Below are 20,553 nucleotides of genomic sequence, written 5' to 3'. Positions count from 1 at the left end.
GTCGATGAAACAAAAATATCGGTAAAAGTTTAAAAAACGTCGAGAAAAATCTTTCCTGATGCAAAATGCAGCGTCGCTAACGCGTCGTCAAAAGTGCGTCAAAGAAAGTATTTGTCGACGCAAATACACTACGTCGTCAAAAGTACACTTTTGCCGACGTGTCATGCGTCGGAAAAAGTATATCTTTTAGTGACACATAATATTTTGCGTCAACAAAACGTGTACTTTTGGCGACGCATGCAGCATCGGCAAAAGCTATGTGTTGGCAAAAGTATAGCTTTTAGCAACGCAAAATTGTTCGTTACTAAAAATTATACTTTTGGCGACGCAAGTTAGCGTCGGCCAAAGTTTAGCTTTTGGCGACGCAGAATAAAGTGTCGCTAAAAACTATACCTTTAGCGACGCAAGATAGTGTCGCTAAAAGATATTATTTTTGGCGATGCAATATTGCGTCGGCAAAAGTATAATTTTTAGTCGATAAAAAGTATAGTTTTATTGACGCTAATTTGCATCGCCAAAAGTAATATATTTTCTGTCAACTACACTAAACCTGAACATCCACAGTAAAATTGCTCTCATTCACATCAACAAAGAAACCAAGCATCAAATTATACTCCAAACAAGTTGCATATTAACAGCTAAAATAATATCGGTGCTTATTTTCACAATCATTAAAATGAAACAAATAATAACATTAGTAAATAAATTTAAATGCAATTCTATTAAACAAATAACAAGTGTTTGACACATGTTTTATTAACAAATCCAACAATCATGATTAAGTAGACTTGAACAATAATGACTACAGATAAACCATGTCTTATCAACGTTGTAAGCCTTTCCTTCGTCATGTCTCTGGCTTCTTCTTCCCACCTTCACCATCCATCTCCAACTTCTGTTATGTAGCTGCAATGCAAAGAAATGTACTCAGTAAGGCAAATAAAAAATTAAAATCAAACACAAAAGTGTACTCATTCTATAAAAAGTTTTGGGTGTGCATATATCATATCATATTCATTAAAACCAAAAACATACACATGACAAAATATTGGACCAGATTCATTCAAAACAATTCTTAAAATCCAATGATCAGGCAATTTTATGCATCCAATTGTCAAAATCATAGAATTAATGGATTCAAGAACAAATAAAATCAACCCAAATTTGAGGAACAATTCTTCAAAATAACTAAATCACCATCAATCATAACACAACCAATAATCCTGAATCATGTCAAAATTATCAACTGTATAAGCAATTCACTAACAACATCAATAATGCAATACCCAGCTGAACCAATGTAATATTGGGTGATCAGAAATTAAAGTTTAAGCTTGATTCTATGTACCAGCTCAGCCAAAAAAAAGATAAGCTTATGAATTTTAACAACTTACAAAATCAAAGTCAAATCAAAACCTGAAGGGGGCATATCAATCCTAGGAGGAACCATGGGCTGCTCTTCTCCCTTATAAACAACCTTCCCATTATTATGATCAGTATTCAACTACACTTCTTCCTTTGAATCAAAGCAAGAAAAACAACTTACTTTGGACCCTTTTCCCATTAATGACATGGAGGTTGACATTTGAACTTTGGATTAGATGATGAAAGGTTTTACATTTACAAGCTATTCATGCATCATATTTTGTGTATATGTTAATCCAACCCGAATATCAGACATAAGATTTCTGAACCAATTTACTTCTAATGTAAACCAGGGTAGTAACCACTATGAGTCAGATGGTGAGGATGGTATTACCTTGTGGTTCCAACTAGAATAGGACGACCCAGCCTAAACATATATTCAACTTCTTCTCGGACATATTCCCACTTTCCGCGTGCAGTCTGAAACATCATTTAAACAATAGCAAGTAGTGAATCTGCACGGCCACATGGGAAACAAAAAGAAGAAACAAGAGTTCTATTTTACTCCATAATGCTTATTACAAAACCATACTGCAAAAGCTTGAATAGGCAAGTCCTGACAAATATTTGGTAAATTTGTGGGAACTTCAATAACCGGCATTTGAAACATTTTCAAGAATTCATTTTCCTGCATGTACATGTAGCCGCATCCAATTGGTAAAGTATTCTGAAAGTAGACATAAAAAATGAATACTAGTTGGAGAACCAAGTATAAACAAAATGTAGAATACACCACCTGAACACCTCTGCAGCCGCCTAGCGTAAATAAATAAATAGTTCAGGAACTGTCTTTTGTAGTGACTGAGCCTGTTTAGTTATCATCAGTGTTGGTTTTTATGAAGTTCTACCACTAGCGCGTTCATTGCTATCTGCAGAAAGCCAACATATTCAATATTTGATTACAATAACAAATAAAATTTGAGTGCCGTTTGATCTTCAAGACTTCAACATATGTCTATTCTTCCTTCTAACTTTATTCCACTTTTCATATACCAGATAGCATCATGATTTATCCATCTGCATATAATTAGTATTATAATCATGAGCTGGGGAGAGCTTGTGGAATTCTAACTATTGGGTTTACAGAATCTAGTTCTCGTAAAAATAAATTGCAATAGTATTTTTTGAATTTTGAAATAAAACTGGATATTGATTCAATTTTTTATTACTGACCTTGTAAAAATATCCTACTTCTGAACATGAAAAGAAACAAGATAGTGTATCAAGAAATAATGGCATAATTTGATCAACTTTCAGAGCAAATCTAGATAACTGAATTCATTCACAAGAGGATTGTATAAATACGATACATAAATACGATGCAAAACAAAACATCAATGAAGTTCCTTACTTACAATGTTATGTCATAGTCCACTCATATCGAGACACTGATAAGCAAAAGAAATTTTTTGGACTATATTGGATACATTTCGTGCTTGTGATGTGTGTCCCCTATAAGGAAGAGAGTGGTGTCATCCAACTTATTCATTCATATCATCAACAAACATCAAATTTCATGAATCCATATCAAGTAAGATAATCTTTCAGACTGTTATGAAAGAAGTACGATAAAAGAAACCTGTTGATGAACTTACCATATCGATCACGAAATGCATTCTCCAAAAGCTTTGCTGGAAGTACACTTGCTCCCTCACATATCAACCCTTGGAACTCTTGATTAGGTTCTACCTTGTACCATCACAAGCCAATCAGAAAGTTATGTTGTGCTGTGTTAAAATAATTGTTGAAAAGGCTATGCACATCTCAAAAATGATATCATGATAAACAAAATACGTGAAAGAAAAAAGTCAAAGCAGTATAGAATATCATAATATATTGGCAAATACAAGCTCGATAAGTCAATTGAAAAGATCTAGGGTTTGCGTATCATTAATATGAACAACGAAACCCTGTAAGATGCTTACAAAGTAACTAAATAACCAGGAGTAAGTGTCCTTAAGGTCACGATCACACTAGACTATGGTATTTGCTAAAGAGTTTGTGAACTACAATATCTTTATTGACTTGTTGTTCCATGTATGGAGTATTTTAAATAAGATTTAGGATTAGCAAGTGGATGTGATATGAAGTCTTGGGCCATTGAACCTGGCATTGCTTGGGACCTCCTTGATGACGACATCGAACTCCGTCTTCTCCTCCACCGCAGCGCTCCTCCAGACGCGTCGGTAGCGCATGGAGCGGTAGCGACGAAAGCGGGGGCGAAGGCGGCAGCGGAGACGCCGAGGCGGTCCTGGAGGTAGTCGACGAGGTGACGGGCCTCCTCCAGGGTGAGGGAGGAGATTTGGGAGCCGAGGTCTTCAATTTTGGGGGAGACGAAGGCGCAGAGGGGAGGGGGAGGAGGAGGGGGCGGCGGGGGAGGGGAGATGGGAAAGCTGCTGCTGCCGCCGCCATTTTCCTCTTCTACGTTCGATTTGGATTTGGATTTGGAAGAGGAGAGGCGGCGAGATCCGATTTGAGGAGGAAGAACGGGGTTCTGGGGTTTTTTCTCATTTTCGCAAAAATAAAGGGGGGAAATTTCCCGCGTGTAGGGTAAAAAGTTGGGGCGTTTTTTTTGGCGACGCGGATGAATAAAATAGCGTCGTAAAAAGTAGACATTTTAGCGAGACAAAATAGAAACGCCGTGGAAAAGAGAATTTTAGCGATGCTAACTTAATACGTCGCGATAAATGCACACTATTAGTGACGTCAACTCTAAAACGTCGCTAAAAATATATATTTTTACCGACGAAAAATGAAAAACATCACGATCCATATACTTTTACCGACGCTAATTTAAAACGTCACAAATAATATACACTTTTAGCAACGCTAATTATAAACGCAGGGAAAAATATATATATTTTGCCAACGCTTACTAAAATCGTCGGGAAAAACATAATTTTTGGCGATGAATTTAACCATGCGTCGGGAATAAGCGTTGGGAAAAGTGCAATTTGTTGTAGTGAACATAGATAACTTTGATTTGCATATCGATCCTATCAAATTAACCCTATGGGAGAGAGTTTTATTTTATACCCTTTTTCCGCTCTCACATCATTACTCTACTATTTGTAATCAATTGATGAAGGTTTTTAAAACCGTCAATATTTTACACACATTAATGATAGTCAAATGGTCCCTTCACTAATTTTGGTCGTTAAAGACCTAATTTCTTGTAGTGTTAAGAGCCTATTGTTAAGTAACCTTTCTGAGTTAAATGAACCTTCGGTTAAGAGTCAACAAGTGTATGTCTAGAAATGCACGAGTTGTACAGCAAACACATTAAGATTTGAGCAGTATATTGCCACTTCACTCTTTTTGGGTAAAAGCTAACAAACACATCAACTTGGAACAAGTAAAGAAGCTCAAAGGTTCGCCTGCAAGACTGAACTTCTCCTGAGCATTCAAGTTCGCCTGAACAAAGTCAAGTTCGCCTGAATACTCGACTTCATCGGCAAAGCTAAGTTTTCCTGATAACTTAGCTTCGCCTAAATAACTCATGCAGAGTTAAGTCAGCCTGAAGCGTCAAGTCCATCTGTACTGCTTGACCAAGTCAACCAGTAAGGCTTAAAATGTGGAAGTGGTTGGGCCCACTTCCCACATTCATAGGAGACGGTTACACACCATTCTCCTCTATAAATAGCCACTAATGGCTACCAAAGAAAAAGGAGGAGGGGAGCATTGAGACAATTGGGTACTTGGCATCTAGCAATCAAGCATCTCTGGCCTTTAAACATCCTAGCTCGGGATACTCAAACTCTAAAAAAACTTCAACCACACGAGGAAGCTTATCCGCGACCTTGTTCGAATCGTCAACGGGAAGCAAACTCGACTCAAGCATCGAGTGAGGCATCCTTTCGCCCCAAAGGTCCCATATTAAACAAAAAGAGAGATCATATCAATTCTCTCTCCTTCTGTGTCAAAATAAAAGAAAACTCATAAAGCAAGAAAAGCATAATGATTTTATTAAGAAAAATAATCATGTCACATGGCATAACCAGGGGCATACCCCCGGTGTACAATTTTCATGTAAAATCTTGAACTAGGGTCGTTTGTGGTGGTTAAATTTAGATTTGGTTTCACCTTCGTGGTGTGAAATGGAGTTTGAATCTTAAGTACAGTTTAACGATGAAGAGATCAATTCGATATGTTTTCTAGTTTAGGGTCGTGAAGGTCAAAGTTGGTATTTTCCAATTTAAGGATGTGGAATTCAAACTTGGTATTTTCAGTTTGGGATGTGGAGGTAAATTTTGGTATTTTTCAATTCATGAACGTAGAGGTCAAATTTAAATTGGGATCTAGTTTAGATGTATGGAGGTCAATTTGTTTCATTCTATTTTAGCAATGTGGAGGTCAATTTTGATTTGGCCTAGTTTAGCGACGTGGAGCTCATGTTTGATTTGTTCTAGTTTAGCAACATGGAGGTCAATTTAATTTGTTCCAGATTGACGATGTGGAGGTCAATTTTGATTGGCCTAGTTTAGTGATGTGAGGGAGTTTGATTTGCCTAATTTAGCGACGTGGAGCTCAATTTAATTTGGTCTAGTTTAGCGATATGGAGGTCAGCCTAGTTTAGTGACGTTGAGGTCAATTTGGTTTGTTCCAGTTTAGTAACATAGAGATCAGTTTTGATTGGGCCCAGTTTAGCAAGATGGAGGGTAAGTTTGATTTTTTTTCTAGACTTGGGTGCGCAATTGACCTTTTTGATGTCGTTCGTGCATATTTTTCTACACAAGTAAATTCATTTCTTATATGATGAATTTGTGTTTCCAGTTTAGACTTAGGGCTCTACACCATATTTTGAATTTAAATTATTGACATTTCATTCATTGGATTGTTGGGGATTATCTTTGCAATTTTTGCATCGTCTCATAATCTCTTATAGCTTCTGAGGACTATTTTTGATCTCTGTAGCTTTCAAGGACCTTTTTGTAAACTCTGCACATTTAAGGGACCTTTCTTTAAATTTTACACTGCCAGGGTCTTTTCTGTAAGTTTTAGGTAGCTCAAGGTTTTTTCTAAAATTTCAGCACAGATCATGGTCTCATTTGTAATTTCTAAACAGCCAAGGTTTTTTCTGCAAATTCTAGGCAGGGATAAAATTGAATTTCTTCATTTCTAGGGTAGTACTATAAATTGTGGATTAAAGTATAGAATCTTGGCTGAAATGCAATTTCTAAGTCTTTTCAGGGGGTAGACTACCAAATCTGGACTTAATCACAAACCTAGACTGAAATGCAATTTTTGAGTCTTTTAGTGGGGTGTAAACTATAAATTCTAGGCTGAGTCACCAATCTGGGCTGAAATGCAATTTTGGAGACTTTATAGTTGGTAAACTGCAAATTCTAGCGTGAATCACGAATCCAGGTTAAAATGCAATTTTGCGTTTATTGCTAGGTGTAAAGTGCAATTTATGAATTGTTTGGGATTACGTGACTTCAGAGGATATAATTGCATTTTGAACTTTCACGTTGGTCTTTTTGTTTGGAAAGTTGGAAACACATCAAGGGATTCTTTATTGCAGTTTTAGAATTTTTTTTAATGTTATAAAGTCTACACATTCGGGAAACTGAATAGAGACAGGATTTATGCATGGGTCAAAATTATTATCCATGTGGCTCTAATCCTTTAGTTGCGTAGGATTCGTGCAAAGATTTGATACAACCAATTTATTCAAGAAGCTTAAATATGTATCTAACACCCATTATGTTTATTTTATCACCAAAGTCTCTTATTGGCAAACATATTGCCATTTTGTTTTATTTTCTACTTTGTTTTTCTTTATATATATTCTCTTTTTGGTGTACGTTTCAAAAAAAGAATTTTGTTTCTCGTTTTACATGATTCAGAAAATTTTGCATCTCTCATATAGTTATAAAGTTATACTTCTCTTAGAAAAAGAAGTTTCGAAGAGTAAGGGGCTCTGAAAGAGTACATAGACTCTAATGAGGGGAGTATAGACTCCAAAAGAGCACATAGACTCTATAGGCAGAAACTCTATAGACTATAGATAAGTGCATAGATTCAGATTGAGGGGAGTACAAAGACTTTATAAATAAGTGCAAGGACTTAGCATTTATTTATATGGTCAACAACAAACTTGATTAGCTTTCTCCTTTTTTTTGGCAGCTAATTCATGATCTCTTGGGTAGATGATAGATTACAAACTTTTATGACCAAAAGGAATAAGAGAATCAATCTTTTGTTTGGAAAAAAAGGAAGGTGCAAGGGGATTTATGCGTAGTTGTTTGAGGAGATGAGAGAGTACGTGCATCAAAGCTACCTAGTTTATGTTTACTAGGTTTTATGCACGTGCAATGCACATAGATTGCACGTGGTTAAATACCATGATCAAGTAGATTTGGTTTATTTCCTTACTAAAGTTTGTTTCTCGGTTCCACTTTGTTGGTTTTTGCTTACTTACAACTCTAAACTTTATCATTGTGATTATTTATTTTCTTTAATGTTTATTTAAATGGCTACACCCAATTTAAATTTTCATGTTAATAGTTGAATTGACAGGAAATAAATGTAATCCGAAATTAACTTGAATTAACTTAAATGCACATGGTCAAAATTTTGTATTATAAAATTAAAAATGGGTGGTCATAACCTAGATTTTTAAATAAAATAAGTTATATATATTTCTATAACTATAAATGTTAATGTTAAGGTCTTTGATTTTATTCTTCGAAACCATTATTTTATATTTTTGAAAGTAGTAATTATATAAATACCTCACTACTTGTTATCCATCATTGTATTCCATCCTTAAAACTATATAATGATTAGGAAAAATCTTTAGTTTGAGGTTGATATACAAAATTTTCCCTTGAAAATTTTGAGATTCCTAGATTTAATAATTATAATTGCATTATTTTACTATATTTTAAATTTTTATTTGAAAGGTTTGCATCTTCTTGTAGAATGTTTGCTCACAAAGTTCTTTTATTGCATTGTTTGTTAGGGAGGGAATATGTTAAGTGTTTTTGATTAGTTATGAATAAGAAAAATGATACATAGGGAATTGTGGAGGATTTACTATTCATGTGAAATAATAAAATTACCCTCATGTCTTTAGTGGATTTTAAGGGCATTCCTCATTTTTTAGAAAAATTTCTACCCTCACAAAGTTCTTAATATAGTACTAGCATTATACAGGTGGAAATGCATGCGCAGCAAATACAGAAACTTAATCATCCAATTACACTAGTAGAAAACAGGGCATTGGCGACGGGGTATTGGCGACGGATTTTAAATCCGTCGCCAATAAAAACATTGGCGACGGAACATTGGAGACCGGGTTATCCCCGTCGCCAATGTTTGTATTGGCGACGGATTTCAATCCGTCGCCAATGATTTTCCGTCGCCAATAACTTTAGGCGACGGAAAAACATTGGCGACGGATCGAATCCGTCGCCAATGAGTATTGGCGACGGATTCTATCCGGCGACAGATCGAATCCGTCGCCAATACTCATATCATATATATTAAAAGGAATAATTCTTATTTATGAATTATTCTTTAATACTCGAAAATTAAATTCTTTAACGAAATAGATATACTTTGATATTTGATAAGTATTCGTTTAGAGAAAATGATGACTTTGATTAGTTTAGAGAAAATGATGCGAAAAGTGAAAATAATGAGAAAATGGTGAGATACCTAGGAGATCATTTTTAGTTATACGTGTCACGAACATGTAACCATATTGATATTGCTAATGCTATAGCAATTCTTATTTATGAATTATTCTTTAATACTCGAAAATTAAATTCTTTAACGAAATAGATATACTTTGATATTTGATAAGTATTCGTTTAGAGAAAATGATGACTTTGATTAGTTTAGAGAAAATGATGCGAAAAGTGAAAATAATGAGAAAATGGTGAGATACCTAGGAGATCATTTTTAGTTATACGTGTCACGAACATGTAACCATATTGATATTGCTAATGCTATATCCAAACTTATCATAGCCCTTTTTAATTAATTAGGAATATGATATATATTGGCGCGAAAAAAAGAAGTTTTTAATGAAATTGGGTTTCCACTCGTTGTAAATGAGACAACTATATATAGCGTCGCAAATGGCGTGGATTTTTATAATTAAAGAGTTAAGAGATACTGTATAATAGTTAGATTTAAAGGTCCAAATGAGTTATATCGAATCCGTCGCCAATGAGGATATCACTTTTTAGTTATACGCGTTATGAACAGTAACCATATTGATTTTGCAAATGATATACCAGAACTTATCATATATCTTTTCAATTAATTAGGAGTTCTATGTTAGTTTAAATTGTTTTTTACTCCTTTATGCTAGAAAATCCGATGAGCTCTATTACTACTCTTTATTCTTTATGCTAGCAGATTCGATATGAGCTCTATTATTCTTTATGCTAGCAGATTCTATGTCGCCCTCTACATCATTAATGAATTTGAGATGAGCTAAATGATATTTAATCACTAAAGAAATGAATGAAAATTGTCACGCTCCAAAACTTCAGTGAATATTCATAAACACGGGTTACGAGACAACATCGACCCTTGCACAAGACAAGTCCCGTGTACGAGTCAAGCCTGACACTTTATATCACGTACCTCAACTCAAAACATATACATAAGCTTGCTGAAGATAGTAGGTCAAAACAAACTATATATATATATATATATATATATAGGTATACTATATTATATAATATATATATATATAATTATAATTATAGAGAAAAGTGAATCTAAGCGTGACCACCTTAGCTGTTCCCAACCTAAAAGGACACGGGCCTAAAAAATCACAGTCATTTCCCTAATATTTTTTTTACGATACGCTCCATTTGAACTGCATCTACATTAGTGTTGCTTAAAAACTCAAAAACACCACTAATTGTTGGGGTGAAAACCGTTCGTGGTTTTGACCATTTCGTTGGAGTGCAAGTTCAAAAAACAGTTTCTATTCATTCGAAACCGTTTAAGAATTACGACGGACGTGGCATGGAAGGGTTACAAAAAAAAAACCGACGGGTTGCCCACCCCAAAATTGTGGTGTTTAGGTTTAAGGGAATGTGTTAGGATCAGTCAACCGGTTGAGCGGATCGTAAAAAAAAATATTCAGGGAATGATGTGATTTTAGGTTCGCGTCCTTACGGTGGGAGCATAGGCGGTGGGTCACCTTGGATTCACTTTTCATAATAATATATAATATATGATATATATTATAATATATATATATATATATATATATGATATAATATATATATATATATATATATATATATATTGATATGATATTAATATTATATATATATATATATATATATATATATATACTATATTATATTAGTATATATATATAATAATATATATAGTATAATTAACATATGTATTTGCCAGTTATAAAAGAAAGAAAAAGTTGCAAGTTAATTTTTATCGCAAAGCATTGTAGATTCATGTTAAAATATTCCAAAATCCAAACTCTCTTGAAAACAGAGCAATTACTAAGAAAAGAAAAACCGAACTAGGCTCCAAACAAACGATTGGATTTTTATAATTTGAAAAGTCAAGGGAAACTCATGGTAATAATAGTTAAGATTTAAAACGAATATTTCTTTTCTAAAATTAAACATTTTAACTTTATTTTTGTTCTTCTGTCTTTCTAATTCTTAGAAACATTCTAAAATAACCCCAAATGACATTAATACCACTAAACAGTTAAAAATTGTAGTAATAATGCTTCAATTTTTCTTTTTATTTTAATCACTACTCTAATTAAATTATCTTCAAATTTGAAAAACTACTCAACTAGTTACTGCGGAAAATTGAAGGATAATTGTTAATTGTTAAATAGCAGTTTAAGCACTACATTTTTAATGGTAGAACTCCATCCACAATTACCAAATCAACACCAACGTGGATTCTAAACCAAAAGATATTCTGGTCAAAGTTGATTCAGTACAGTTCATTCTTAGTATTAAATGCAATAAAATTTAATATTCGACTTATAACATGAATAAGGAATTTACACAGGGTTACGTTCGGATTCGATTTGATCATGTACATATTCGATAAACTATTTGTAAATATAGTATGATATGTTCTTTCTGCACAGTAGTGATATTCAGATTGTAACTAATTTGTAAGATATTATGATGATTTGAGGGATGTGTATAGAAATTTCATGATTTGAGTGAGTAAATTTTGGAAGAAGGCAATAGATGTGAGGGATATAATTTAACCTCGGGTCAAGCGAGCGTATCGGCATTATAAGTCCTATTATTGAGGACTTTTTGTTGTTTTCTAGAAACCCTGTTCAAAGTTAAAACACTTTTGGGTACTAATTGAAAACATTAAAACTGTAAAAGGGTTAAACTTAAAACATTTTTCAAAACTTTGCCAAAAAACCCTAGCAGCCGCTTCCATCAACTTCAATTCTGCAGGCCCTATCTCTCTCTCTTTTTCCTTCATTCCCAGAATCCCAAACAAGCTAACGGCGCTCGGCTCCCCTGCGCTCGCCTCCCCCCGTGCCCCCGGCTCCGAGCCGCGGCCTCCGGCCCGGCGACGGCCCCCCTGCCCGAATCGCCTCCCTACAACCGAACGCGCGCCCGCCCTCTGTCCGCGCGCCCCCGCCTCCGTTCGGATCCAGCGTCCAGCCCTCCTTGCACCGCCGCCGGATCCAACCCTTGAATCAAATAAGTAAACAGGATGTATGCAGGCTAATTCTCATAAGTTGTTACAAGTTAAGCCCTTGTTTTATACTCACAAGAGAAGTTGATAATTTGTTATACAACATTATGATCTTAAAAAATTGTTATGTGATCTTTTATGCCTCTTTCTAAGCATGACGTGTGTGTAGTCACGTGATCAGATAGCATGAGTTTGTCCTTTTTCAAGTCTATATTGTTATGTGATCTTTTATGCCTCTTTCTAAGCATGACGTGTGTGTGTAGTCACGTGATCAGATAGCATGAGTTTGTCCTTTTTTAAGTCAATTTTAAGTCAATTTGAAAGACAATTTTTATTCTTTACCTAACTAATTAAATATTTTGGACTTTAATTATACTAAATCGCAGACTCATTATTCGAACGCCTCCATCCTCAACTCCAACCACCGTCGGCATCCTCCACCTCATTGAAAGTTTTGTCTTCACATATTTCTAGTTTTTTGTTTTTTAATATTATAAACTTATTATGCAATTTAATGTTGTTAGTTGATCATAATCATGCAAATGTAGTTATCCTAAACCTAAATGACCTATTTTTAACTCTACTTTCACAAAAAATCTAATATTACCCTAATCATAACCTTAATATCGTAATAATCCAACAATAACCAATACTATTCATGCCTTACTAAAACTGAACTTAAATGCTACTCTAATGCCAATTATACTTAGTGTGATATATAACACAAAAAATATGTTATATATCCATTATAGGTGAATAAAAAATTAGTTAACGACAACCGTAGATCCCCGTCCAATAATTACTACCAATTTTTTTGGAGTTATAAAATAAGATAGACGACTCAAATTTCGGTATGAAATTTAATTCTATACCGAAATTGATCGTTTACCTTATATTATAAGTAGAAATAATTGGTACGTAACTATTGGATCTGTCCAGTTCGGACGGGTTAGGAATATAGTAGTGCACACATCTAACTTTGTATACTTTGTGCATTTTTATTTCTAGAAAATTTTGGTCACACGTACTCGTTGTTCTCCGTGTACAATAAGCGTATGTTGTTATGCGTTTTGGTTTATTATTTATCGATTTTGATCTATTATCGATACGCATAATAACATCCGCACAGTGTACTCGGAGAACAGTGGGTAGGTGCTGCCGAAATTTTCTAGAAATAAAAATGCACAAAGTATTCAAAGTTAGATGTAAGCACTACTATATTCTTAATGGGATAGAAGCCTTCCTATGACAGCCGAGAAAGTTTTAGACTAACCTATTGTTTGTTCAAATGTAGACAATGAAGTTTATTACGTAGATATATAGTGTTTAGTCCAATTTAGTGCAACAATGACAATTATAAAAGAGAAAGTTCACATACTTAGTATTCACAGAAATCAACTATAGAATTATACTTAATATACAGATGAGACAAGTTCCTGACAAGTCGTGGATTGATATTCCTATTATGAAAAGAAGAGCGGGAGGTGACACTCGATATCGTAAAGGATGGGAAGCGTTCCTTGAGTATGCGTATGCGAATCCGAGGAAGTTAGAAAATGATTTACTGTTTTGTCCATGTAGTTTTTGCAGAAATAGGGGTTTGGTGGATAGAGTTACTATACGAAAACACTTAGAAAGATGGGGATTTGATGAAAAGTACAAATATTGGATATTTCACGGAGAAGATGACGATATTGAACCAGCTGACGGAAATATAAATTTAAGAATAGACGATACACATGCAATGTTCAATGATATTGCCGCAGTTACAGAAGTTGTAGAATTTCCGGAGGTTCTTGAAGTTCCCGAAGATGCAGAAGGTGTCGAAAATGTTGATGATGTGCGTGATACCGATAGCTTTAAAAGTTTAATGAAGTTATTAGAAGATGACGAAAAGGATTTGTATGCCGGTTGCTCAGAGTATAGTAGATTGTCGTTTATTCTTCAACTGATGCGTATTAAGACCCTCAGCGGAATGGCAGATAAATATTTTCAAATGCTTCTTAATTTATTACGCAAGGTAATTCCGGATGGAGAGAATAGTATACCAGAAAAATGTTATGATGCAAATAAGATCGTTGGCGCTCTCGGTTTAGATTACACAAAAATCCATGCGTGTCCTAATGATTGTATCCTGTATTATAAGGATAATGAGAAGCTTGAAGAATGTCCAAAGTGTGGAGTGTCTCGTTGGAGAAAGAATACACGCACTTCAACACGAAAGGCAGATGAGCCTGTTAAGCAGCCGAAGAAAATTCCAGCGAAGGTGCTCCGACATTTTCCCTTAGTACCGCGTTTACAGAGGTTGTATATGACAAAAGACACAGCTAAAAACATGCGGTGGCATAAGGAAGGACGCGTAGTTGATGGTAAACTCAGGCATCCGGCAGATGCAGATGCATGGGAGCATGTTGATCAATCTTTTCCTTGGTTTTCCACAGAGTGCAGGAATGTTAGACTCGGTCTATCTAGTGACGGATTCAACCCGTTTGGCATTATGAGTTCAGGTTGGTCTACTTGGCCCATTGTGTTAATACCTTATAATTTACCACCTCGACTTTGTATGAAGCAACCGTATATGATCCTTTCATTGCTGATACCAGGCAAACACTCACCCGGTAATGACATAGATGTGTTCATGGAGCCGTTAATTGATGAGTTAAAACTTCTCTGGGATGAAGGGGTCCAAACGTATGATGCATTTTCCCGTCAAACGTTTAATCTTCGTGCTATTCTTATGTGGACCATTAATGATTTTCCAGCTTATGCTAATCTCTCCGGTTGGTCTACAAAAGGAACATTTGCTTGTCCCGTATGTGGTCCAAACTTTGAAGGCTTTCATTTACAACACAGTAGAAAGATGTGTTATTGGTTTAACAGAAGATGGTTACGTAAAGGACATAAATACAGAGGGAAAAGGTGGGCGAATAAGTTTGATGGCCAAGAAGAGAAAAGAGGAGAGCCGCACGTAATGACTGGAGATGAAATTGTAGAATTATTTGAGGGATATCCTAAAAATAAGTTTGGAAAGAGCCGATATACAAGAGAAGATATTCTAGCTCCAAGACGCATTTCCATTATGAAGAAGGCACCGAAACGAAAGAGAAAAGTGTGCATTACGGATGAGACACGTGATGAGGAATTACCAAAAGGATGGACAAAATTTAGTATATTTTTTCAGCTACCGTACTGGCAAAAGCTAAAAATTCGGCATAACCTAGATGTAATGCATATTGAAAAAAATATATGTGATAACCTGTTGTCCACACTCTTACAGGATGGTAAGAAATCAAAGGACGATTTACGAGCTCGGCGAGACTTGAATGCATTGAACATCCGACATGATCTGCAAGCACGAGAAGTTACTGAAGGCAAATTTGAGTTGCCCTCATCTCGCATTACGATGACAAAGGTTGAGATGCAAAGATTCTGTGAGGTGCTCAAATCGGTAAAGTCGCCAGATGGTTACTGTTCTAATATTTCAAATAATGTCCAGGTGAAAGAGCGAAAAATTTTGGGACTTAAGACTCATGATTATCACATCCTTCTTCACCAATTGCTTCCCACAGCACTCCGTAACAATATGGCTGATGATGAAGTAGCAAAGGTTATAATTGAATTCTGTGGATTTTTTAGAAAGTTATGCTCAAAAGTTATCAATGTTACAGAATTTAAGACACTAAAAGGAGAAATGAATGAAACCCTTTGCAAAATGGAGTTATTCTTCCCTCCCTCATTTTTTACTATTATGGTCCATCTTACACATCATCTTGTAGATGAGGCATTACTCGGAGGTCCAGTTAACTATCGTTGGATGTATCCCATGGAGAGGTTAGTTAAAATTCAATAAAGTCACTTTACCTAACATGTAATTATTTTATCTTAATAACTAAAGTTATTTTTGTTTTTTTAGATATTTGGGTTTCTTGAAGCGCATAATGCGCAATCGAGCTCATCCGGAGGGTTCGATTGCTGACCATTACGTTGCAAATGAATGCATGTCTTTTGCCTCTCGATATATGCGAGGTGGAGATGCAAATAATAATACACAAATTAGTAAAAGAGATGCCACTTTTCATGGCAGTACCAAGATGAACAAGGATTACTCCAGAATAGACTTGGAACAAGCTCATGCATTCGTCTTGCACAATCTGGAGATCTTTGAAAATTATCGAAAGTAAGTATATTAACTTTAATAAAAGTGATAATTTTTTTATTTATATAATTATTAATCTCTTATATTGTATCAATAGTCGACATTTGGAGGAGTTGCAGTTAGAAATAACTGGGCCGTCAGCACGGAATCAAATTGCCAAAATACATGAAAAAAAAATTTCTGAAATGGGTTGCAGCTGAAGTAAGTTTTGTGAATTTATAATTTAATTAACTTTGAGAAAATTTAGAATAACTTCTTAACAATCGTTTGTTTGTTATTTTGTTCAACATTAGGTAGAAAGACAAATATTAGCTGGTTTACCAATATCAGAAGAGATAAGAATTCATGCACACGGGCCACACTACACAGTTAAACAATGCAGCGGATATCGTGTGAATGGGTTTTTATTTCAAAAGTTGGGGATTGAGGAGGAGAGAGTTACCCAAAACAGTGGGGTCATGGCTATCTTCTCTTAATATGTATACTCCGCAAAATCGGCTTGATATTCGTAATGTAGGAGATTGAATGTCGAAATATTAGTACTTTTAAAATTTAAAGTATTAACTTTGTCGTTTTAATATATATTTTTTATTTTGTCAATGCAATTTTCAACATTCACTTATTTTGCTTCAATAAATTGAATAATCATTTAAGATGCAGATGAGCCGAAGGATAAAGCGCATAGGGGAAGTTTCCCACAATCAAGCAAATTCATCATCAGGTATAAATATTAATTTGTTCAAATAAATTGTGTTTGTGATATAAATATGCATATTTCGCATTTATAATTATATTTTTTACGTGTAGGAATGTCCTCACGACCTTATAGTAGTCCATTATCTCTACATGGATCCTCACCCGTTGAAGGTATTAATTTATTTAATATCATTAAGTTAATTGAGAAACTTATTTACCTATATTATTTTTATTACTTTCGTAGATATTGCGGGGACAGATACACATGCATCTCCTATGAGTCCACCTATGAGTCAACGTCATCATCGGGATTCATCGCCTGGTCTAGGTATTAATTTTAATGTCCATGGATATTTTATGTTCCTATAAATATTTATTTCACATTTTATATTGCAGACAATCATCATGATGGATCCAGTGATGACGAGATCCAACACGAGTCTTTTGCGAGATCTTCTCAGTCGGAAGTTGAATGTCTCCGTCCATGGACTGAAGCAGTAAATTCCATCCCCTTACCAGAAAAGGCTATCACATTGCAAAAGAAATGCGATAGGAACTATAAAAAAAGGAGAGAAGACATTAAAAACAAGGATAGTATAATAAAGCAGAGACTAGAAAAGGCGATGTCAGATAAGTTGAGGGAAATGGGTAAGAATATCATGTAAAATATTGATCAATCTTCGTTATTTAATTATTGAAGTTTTTAAAAAAATATCTCTCTGTCTTTGTAGGGAACAAGGACTACGAGAAGGCCGGTAGACACGGTAGTGATCTGTTTACGAAGGTACCTCCTAAAGGTTATCGAGCCATTTTGGGGTGGATGGGCAACATTCCAGTTGGAGATTACGCGGTCAGATTTAATAATTTGATCGGTTGTTTAATCAGAGACCCACACCACATTAACATCGCTCATAATTTTGATGAACAACAATGGAATGGAATAAAGAAGATATGGGAGAGGCTCATGGTAATTATTCATTATATTGTTTTTTCAATAAATATTTATTTAATTTTTTAATATTGCATGTTTTTGTAACACCTAATTTGTAGAATCACTATTGCCTTGAGGACAACCCGGACTCTTGGGATTACGTAATGAGTAGAGCGAGCAAGATGCTTCGGGGGTGGAGGAGTAGACTTAAGAGTCAATACTTTACAGATATAACCATTGATTGGAAGCGGATTCATCAGCTTGATAAGAGGGTTCCTCCTTATAATTGGATGACTCTCATTATCGAGTGGGAGGGCGAGAAGAAGGTGAGTTATTTTTTAATTAATTATATTACCACCACATATACTGAAAAATTACTTTATTTTGAAGGATAAATGTTCGATAGCATCGGCTAATCGCGGTGCAAAGCTATATGATCACTTTCTAGGAGCTACTCCCTACGCTCGGATCGAGCATAAATATTTGCGTGAAAATCCAGTTAGATCAAAATATTAAAACTCAACTCATGTTACTATTTTCATACGTTATTAGAAATACCTTGAAATTTGATTAATCATAGGACGCCTTGACTATGCCGCCAACTCTTCTTGCTAGAAATGCATATACACCACCCGAGGGCTATGATAAGGTGGAAAAGATGACAAAAATTAAGGATATGCATGTAAGTATAAACTTAATTTCATATTTGCACACATGTATTTCTAATTAGAATTCATTAATGTTCGAATACCATTTATAGTGTAATGCATTCATATCTGCTTAATTATTCATTCATGTGCTTTCTAAAACATTCATGGAACAATTGATGTTTTTGCTGAATTAAGTGATAGCTTCATCATCAAGTTTACATATATTTTCCAAATGCAGATATTGCCTGTGTAAGGCCTTAAATAAGGATATGCGTGCATGCTTATTCATCGTGTTTCTTTACTTGGTATATACTGGAACTTTCACATTCACTTTTCACACTTTGTTAAAAATTGTGATAACATTTCTAACCATATCATATGCTGAATGCAAGAATGCATGCTTTTCTGCATGCATCCATCTATTTCCTTCTTACACATGCGGTTTCATACAAGTTCTCATGCTAATGGAACCACATAGGCAAATGCACATAAATATGCATATAAATTTACTACGGAAATGTCGTCATCCCTTCATGTTTAAAAGTTACTGTGTCACACTTTATGACCCCAGGCACTTGATAACCATGTTCCATCCCCGACTAGGAACAGGGACATGCAGTTCACCTTATTTTTTCCAGGTATTTGTAACAGAGTCATGAACTTCAAGCTTAGCTGTGATGTATTTGTAACAGTCATGAACTTAAAGCCTAGGCTGCACGGCTCATATTATACCAGTATGTTTGACGAAGAAGGTAAAAAATGCATGTCCAGTGACATATCTTTTTCTTTCAGAATCATAGCTGAAAAAGGTCGACTATAAATGAAATAAGAAAGTGATCATATAGCTTTGCACTTAATTCATAACATTGTCTTAATTTATTTATTTCTATTGGTTGAGTTCCATTGCTTAAGACTGCCCTAATTTATTTATTTCTATTGCTATATGTTATTTAGGAGGCGCTTGAAGCTTCACAAGACTTTGTCTTGTCCCAGTCTCAGAGCATAGAGAACACTCCTACCGATCCTAATCGCATGACTAGAGAGCAATGGAGGGAAATTGTTGATGGAGTTTATGGCTCTAAACCAATCAAGAAAGGGAGGGTGCCTTTATCAAGTGCAAAAGTTAGGATAGTCTCCACTAGCAGGAATATACAAAATGACTCGTCCGCGACCTCAAATCGACCAAGTGTGACATCGTACGTCGTGGCTAAAATTGGACAGTATTTAATGGACAATGTTCAACCCTCGATGTTTTTTCAATTTATTCCCATTATTACGCGCGAGCTAGGGGGTGCACAATCGACTTGGGATGTTGTGCAGCGCCTCAGTGATTGTCCATCGTTGAAGGAGATTCTTCCTGAGTCGATATACTTAGAGATCTTTAAGTTGGCGTTTGCCGAGCATGAAGTTCATGGTGGTGGAGAGGTATATATGACGCGACATATATGTATTTATTATTATATTTTTGGTATATATATATATCTTATGTGGAGTGATATTCTTTTCAGGTTGGAGGAGGTATTGTAGGGAGCAGCAGCACGATACGACGTTCTAATGCAGACGATGCTGATAACAGGGATGCCGACGATGACGAGGAGTGAGTGAGACTTGTGTTAAGACATATCATGACTTTTGAATTTTACATATATAAAATATATATGTGATTTTATTGCGTAGTGAATGAATATTATTTGAGCATGCGAGATGTATTGTGATTGTGATTATATGACGAGTATTATTCGATATTGTGGATTGACGGATGAAATTGAATGAGTGTGGAATGTGAATGTATATCATGGTTGGTTTTATGATATATTGTTAAATATTGTCATTGGACGATACAGGTTATATGTGTATTCTCTCGTATGGGAGGCTACCGAAAAATTAAATTTTTTTTGCGTAAATATATACATTGGCGACGGGAAAATCCGTTGACAATAAACATTGGCCACGGGGTAATCCGTCGCCAATGTTAAAACATTAGCGACAGACTACCCGTCACCAATAAACAT

The 20,553-nt window shown here is 35.1% G+C and overlaps 3 protein-coding genes and 1 long non-coding RNA gene across 10 annotated transcripts; 3 read left to right on the top strand and 1 right to left on the bottom strand.

Annotated features, from left to right (window-relative positions):
- Window positions 703-3,688, bottom strand: LOC109830652 (protein translocase subunit SECA2, chloroplastic-like). Of its 7 annotated transcripts, none has more exons than XR_002244373.1 (5): window positions 3,532-3,688; window positions 3,021-3,114; window positions 2,162-2,294; window positions 1,760-2,053; window positions 703-906 (listed from the first exon to the last, which is right to left on the bottom strand). XR_002244373.1 is itself a non-coding variant. In XM_020397975.1 (4 exons), the coding sequence occupies exons 2-4, from the start codon at window positions 2,063-2,065 to the stop codon at window positions 876-878; spliced, it is 225 nt and encodes a 74-aa protein (XP_020253564.1). In that variant the 5' UTR covers window positions 2,066-2,092; window positions 2,162-2,769; the 3' UTR covers window positions 703-875. The 7 variants fall into 7 exon arrangements, 2 of the variants coding, with proteins under 2 accessions (XP_020253564.1, XP_020253565.1); XR_002244374.1 differs by having other exon boundaries at window positions 3,021-3,110; XR_002244375.1 differs by lacking the exon at window positions 3,532-3,688 and adding an exon at window positions 2,781-2,877 and having other exon boundaries at window positions 3,021-3,493.
- Window positions 13,532-16,289, top strand: LOC109831051. The gene is made up of 2 exons (XM_020398388.1): window positions 13,532-15,939; window positions 16,022-16,289. Exons 1-2 carry the CDS (start codon window positions 13,532-13,534, stop codon window positions 16,287-16,289), a joined length of 2,676 nt encoding a protein of 891 aa, XP_020253977.1.
- Window positions 17,085-17,434, top strand: LOC109829484. Its single transcript, XR_002244031.1, has 3 exons — window positions 17,085-17,131; window positions 17,205-17,288; window positions 17,357-17,434. It is a non-coding gene; the product is annotated as an uncharacterized LOC109829484 (long non-coding RNA).
- LOC109831050 lies at window positions 17,889-20,142 on the top strand. The gene is made up of 6 exons (XM_020398387.1): window positions 17,889-17,927; window positions 18,011-18,217; window positions 18,282-18,389; window positions 18,472-18,573; window positions 19,496-19,966; window positions 20,050-20,142. Exons 1-6 carry the CDS (start codon window positions 17,925-17,927, stop codon window positions 20,140-20,142), a joined length of 984 nt encoding a protein of 327 aa, XP_020253976.1. The 5' UTR covers window positions 17,889-17,924.

Source organism: Asparagus officinalis, chromosome 2 (genome assembly GCF_001876935.1).
Source record: "Asparagus officinalis chromosome 2, Aspof.V1, whole genome shotgun sequence".
Lineage (NCBI taxonomy): Eukaryota > Viridiplantae > Streptophyta > Magnoliopsida > Asparagales > Asparagaceae > Asparagus > Asparagus officinalis.
This window is presented reverse-complemented; position numbering and strand designations above follow the sequence as displayed.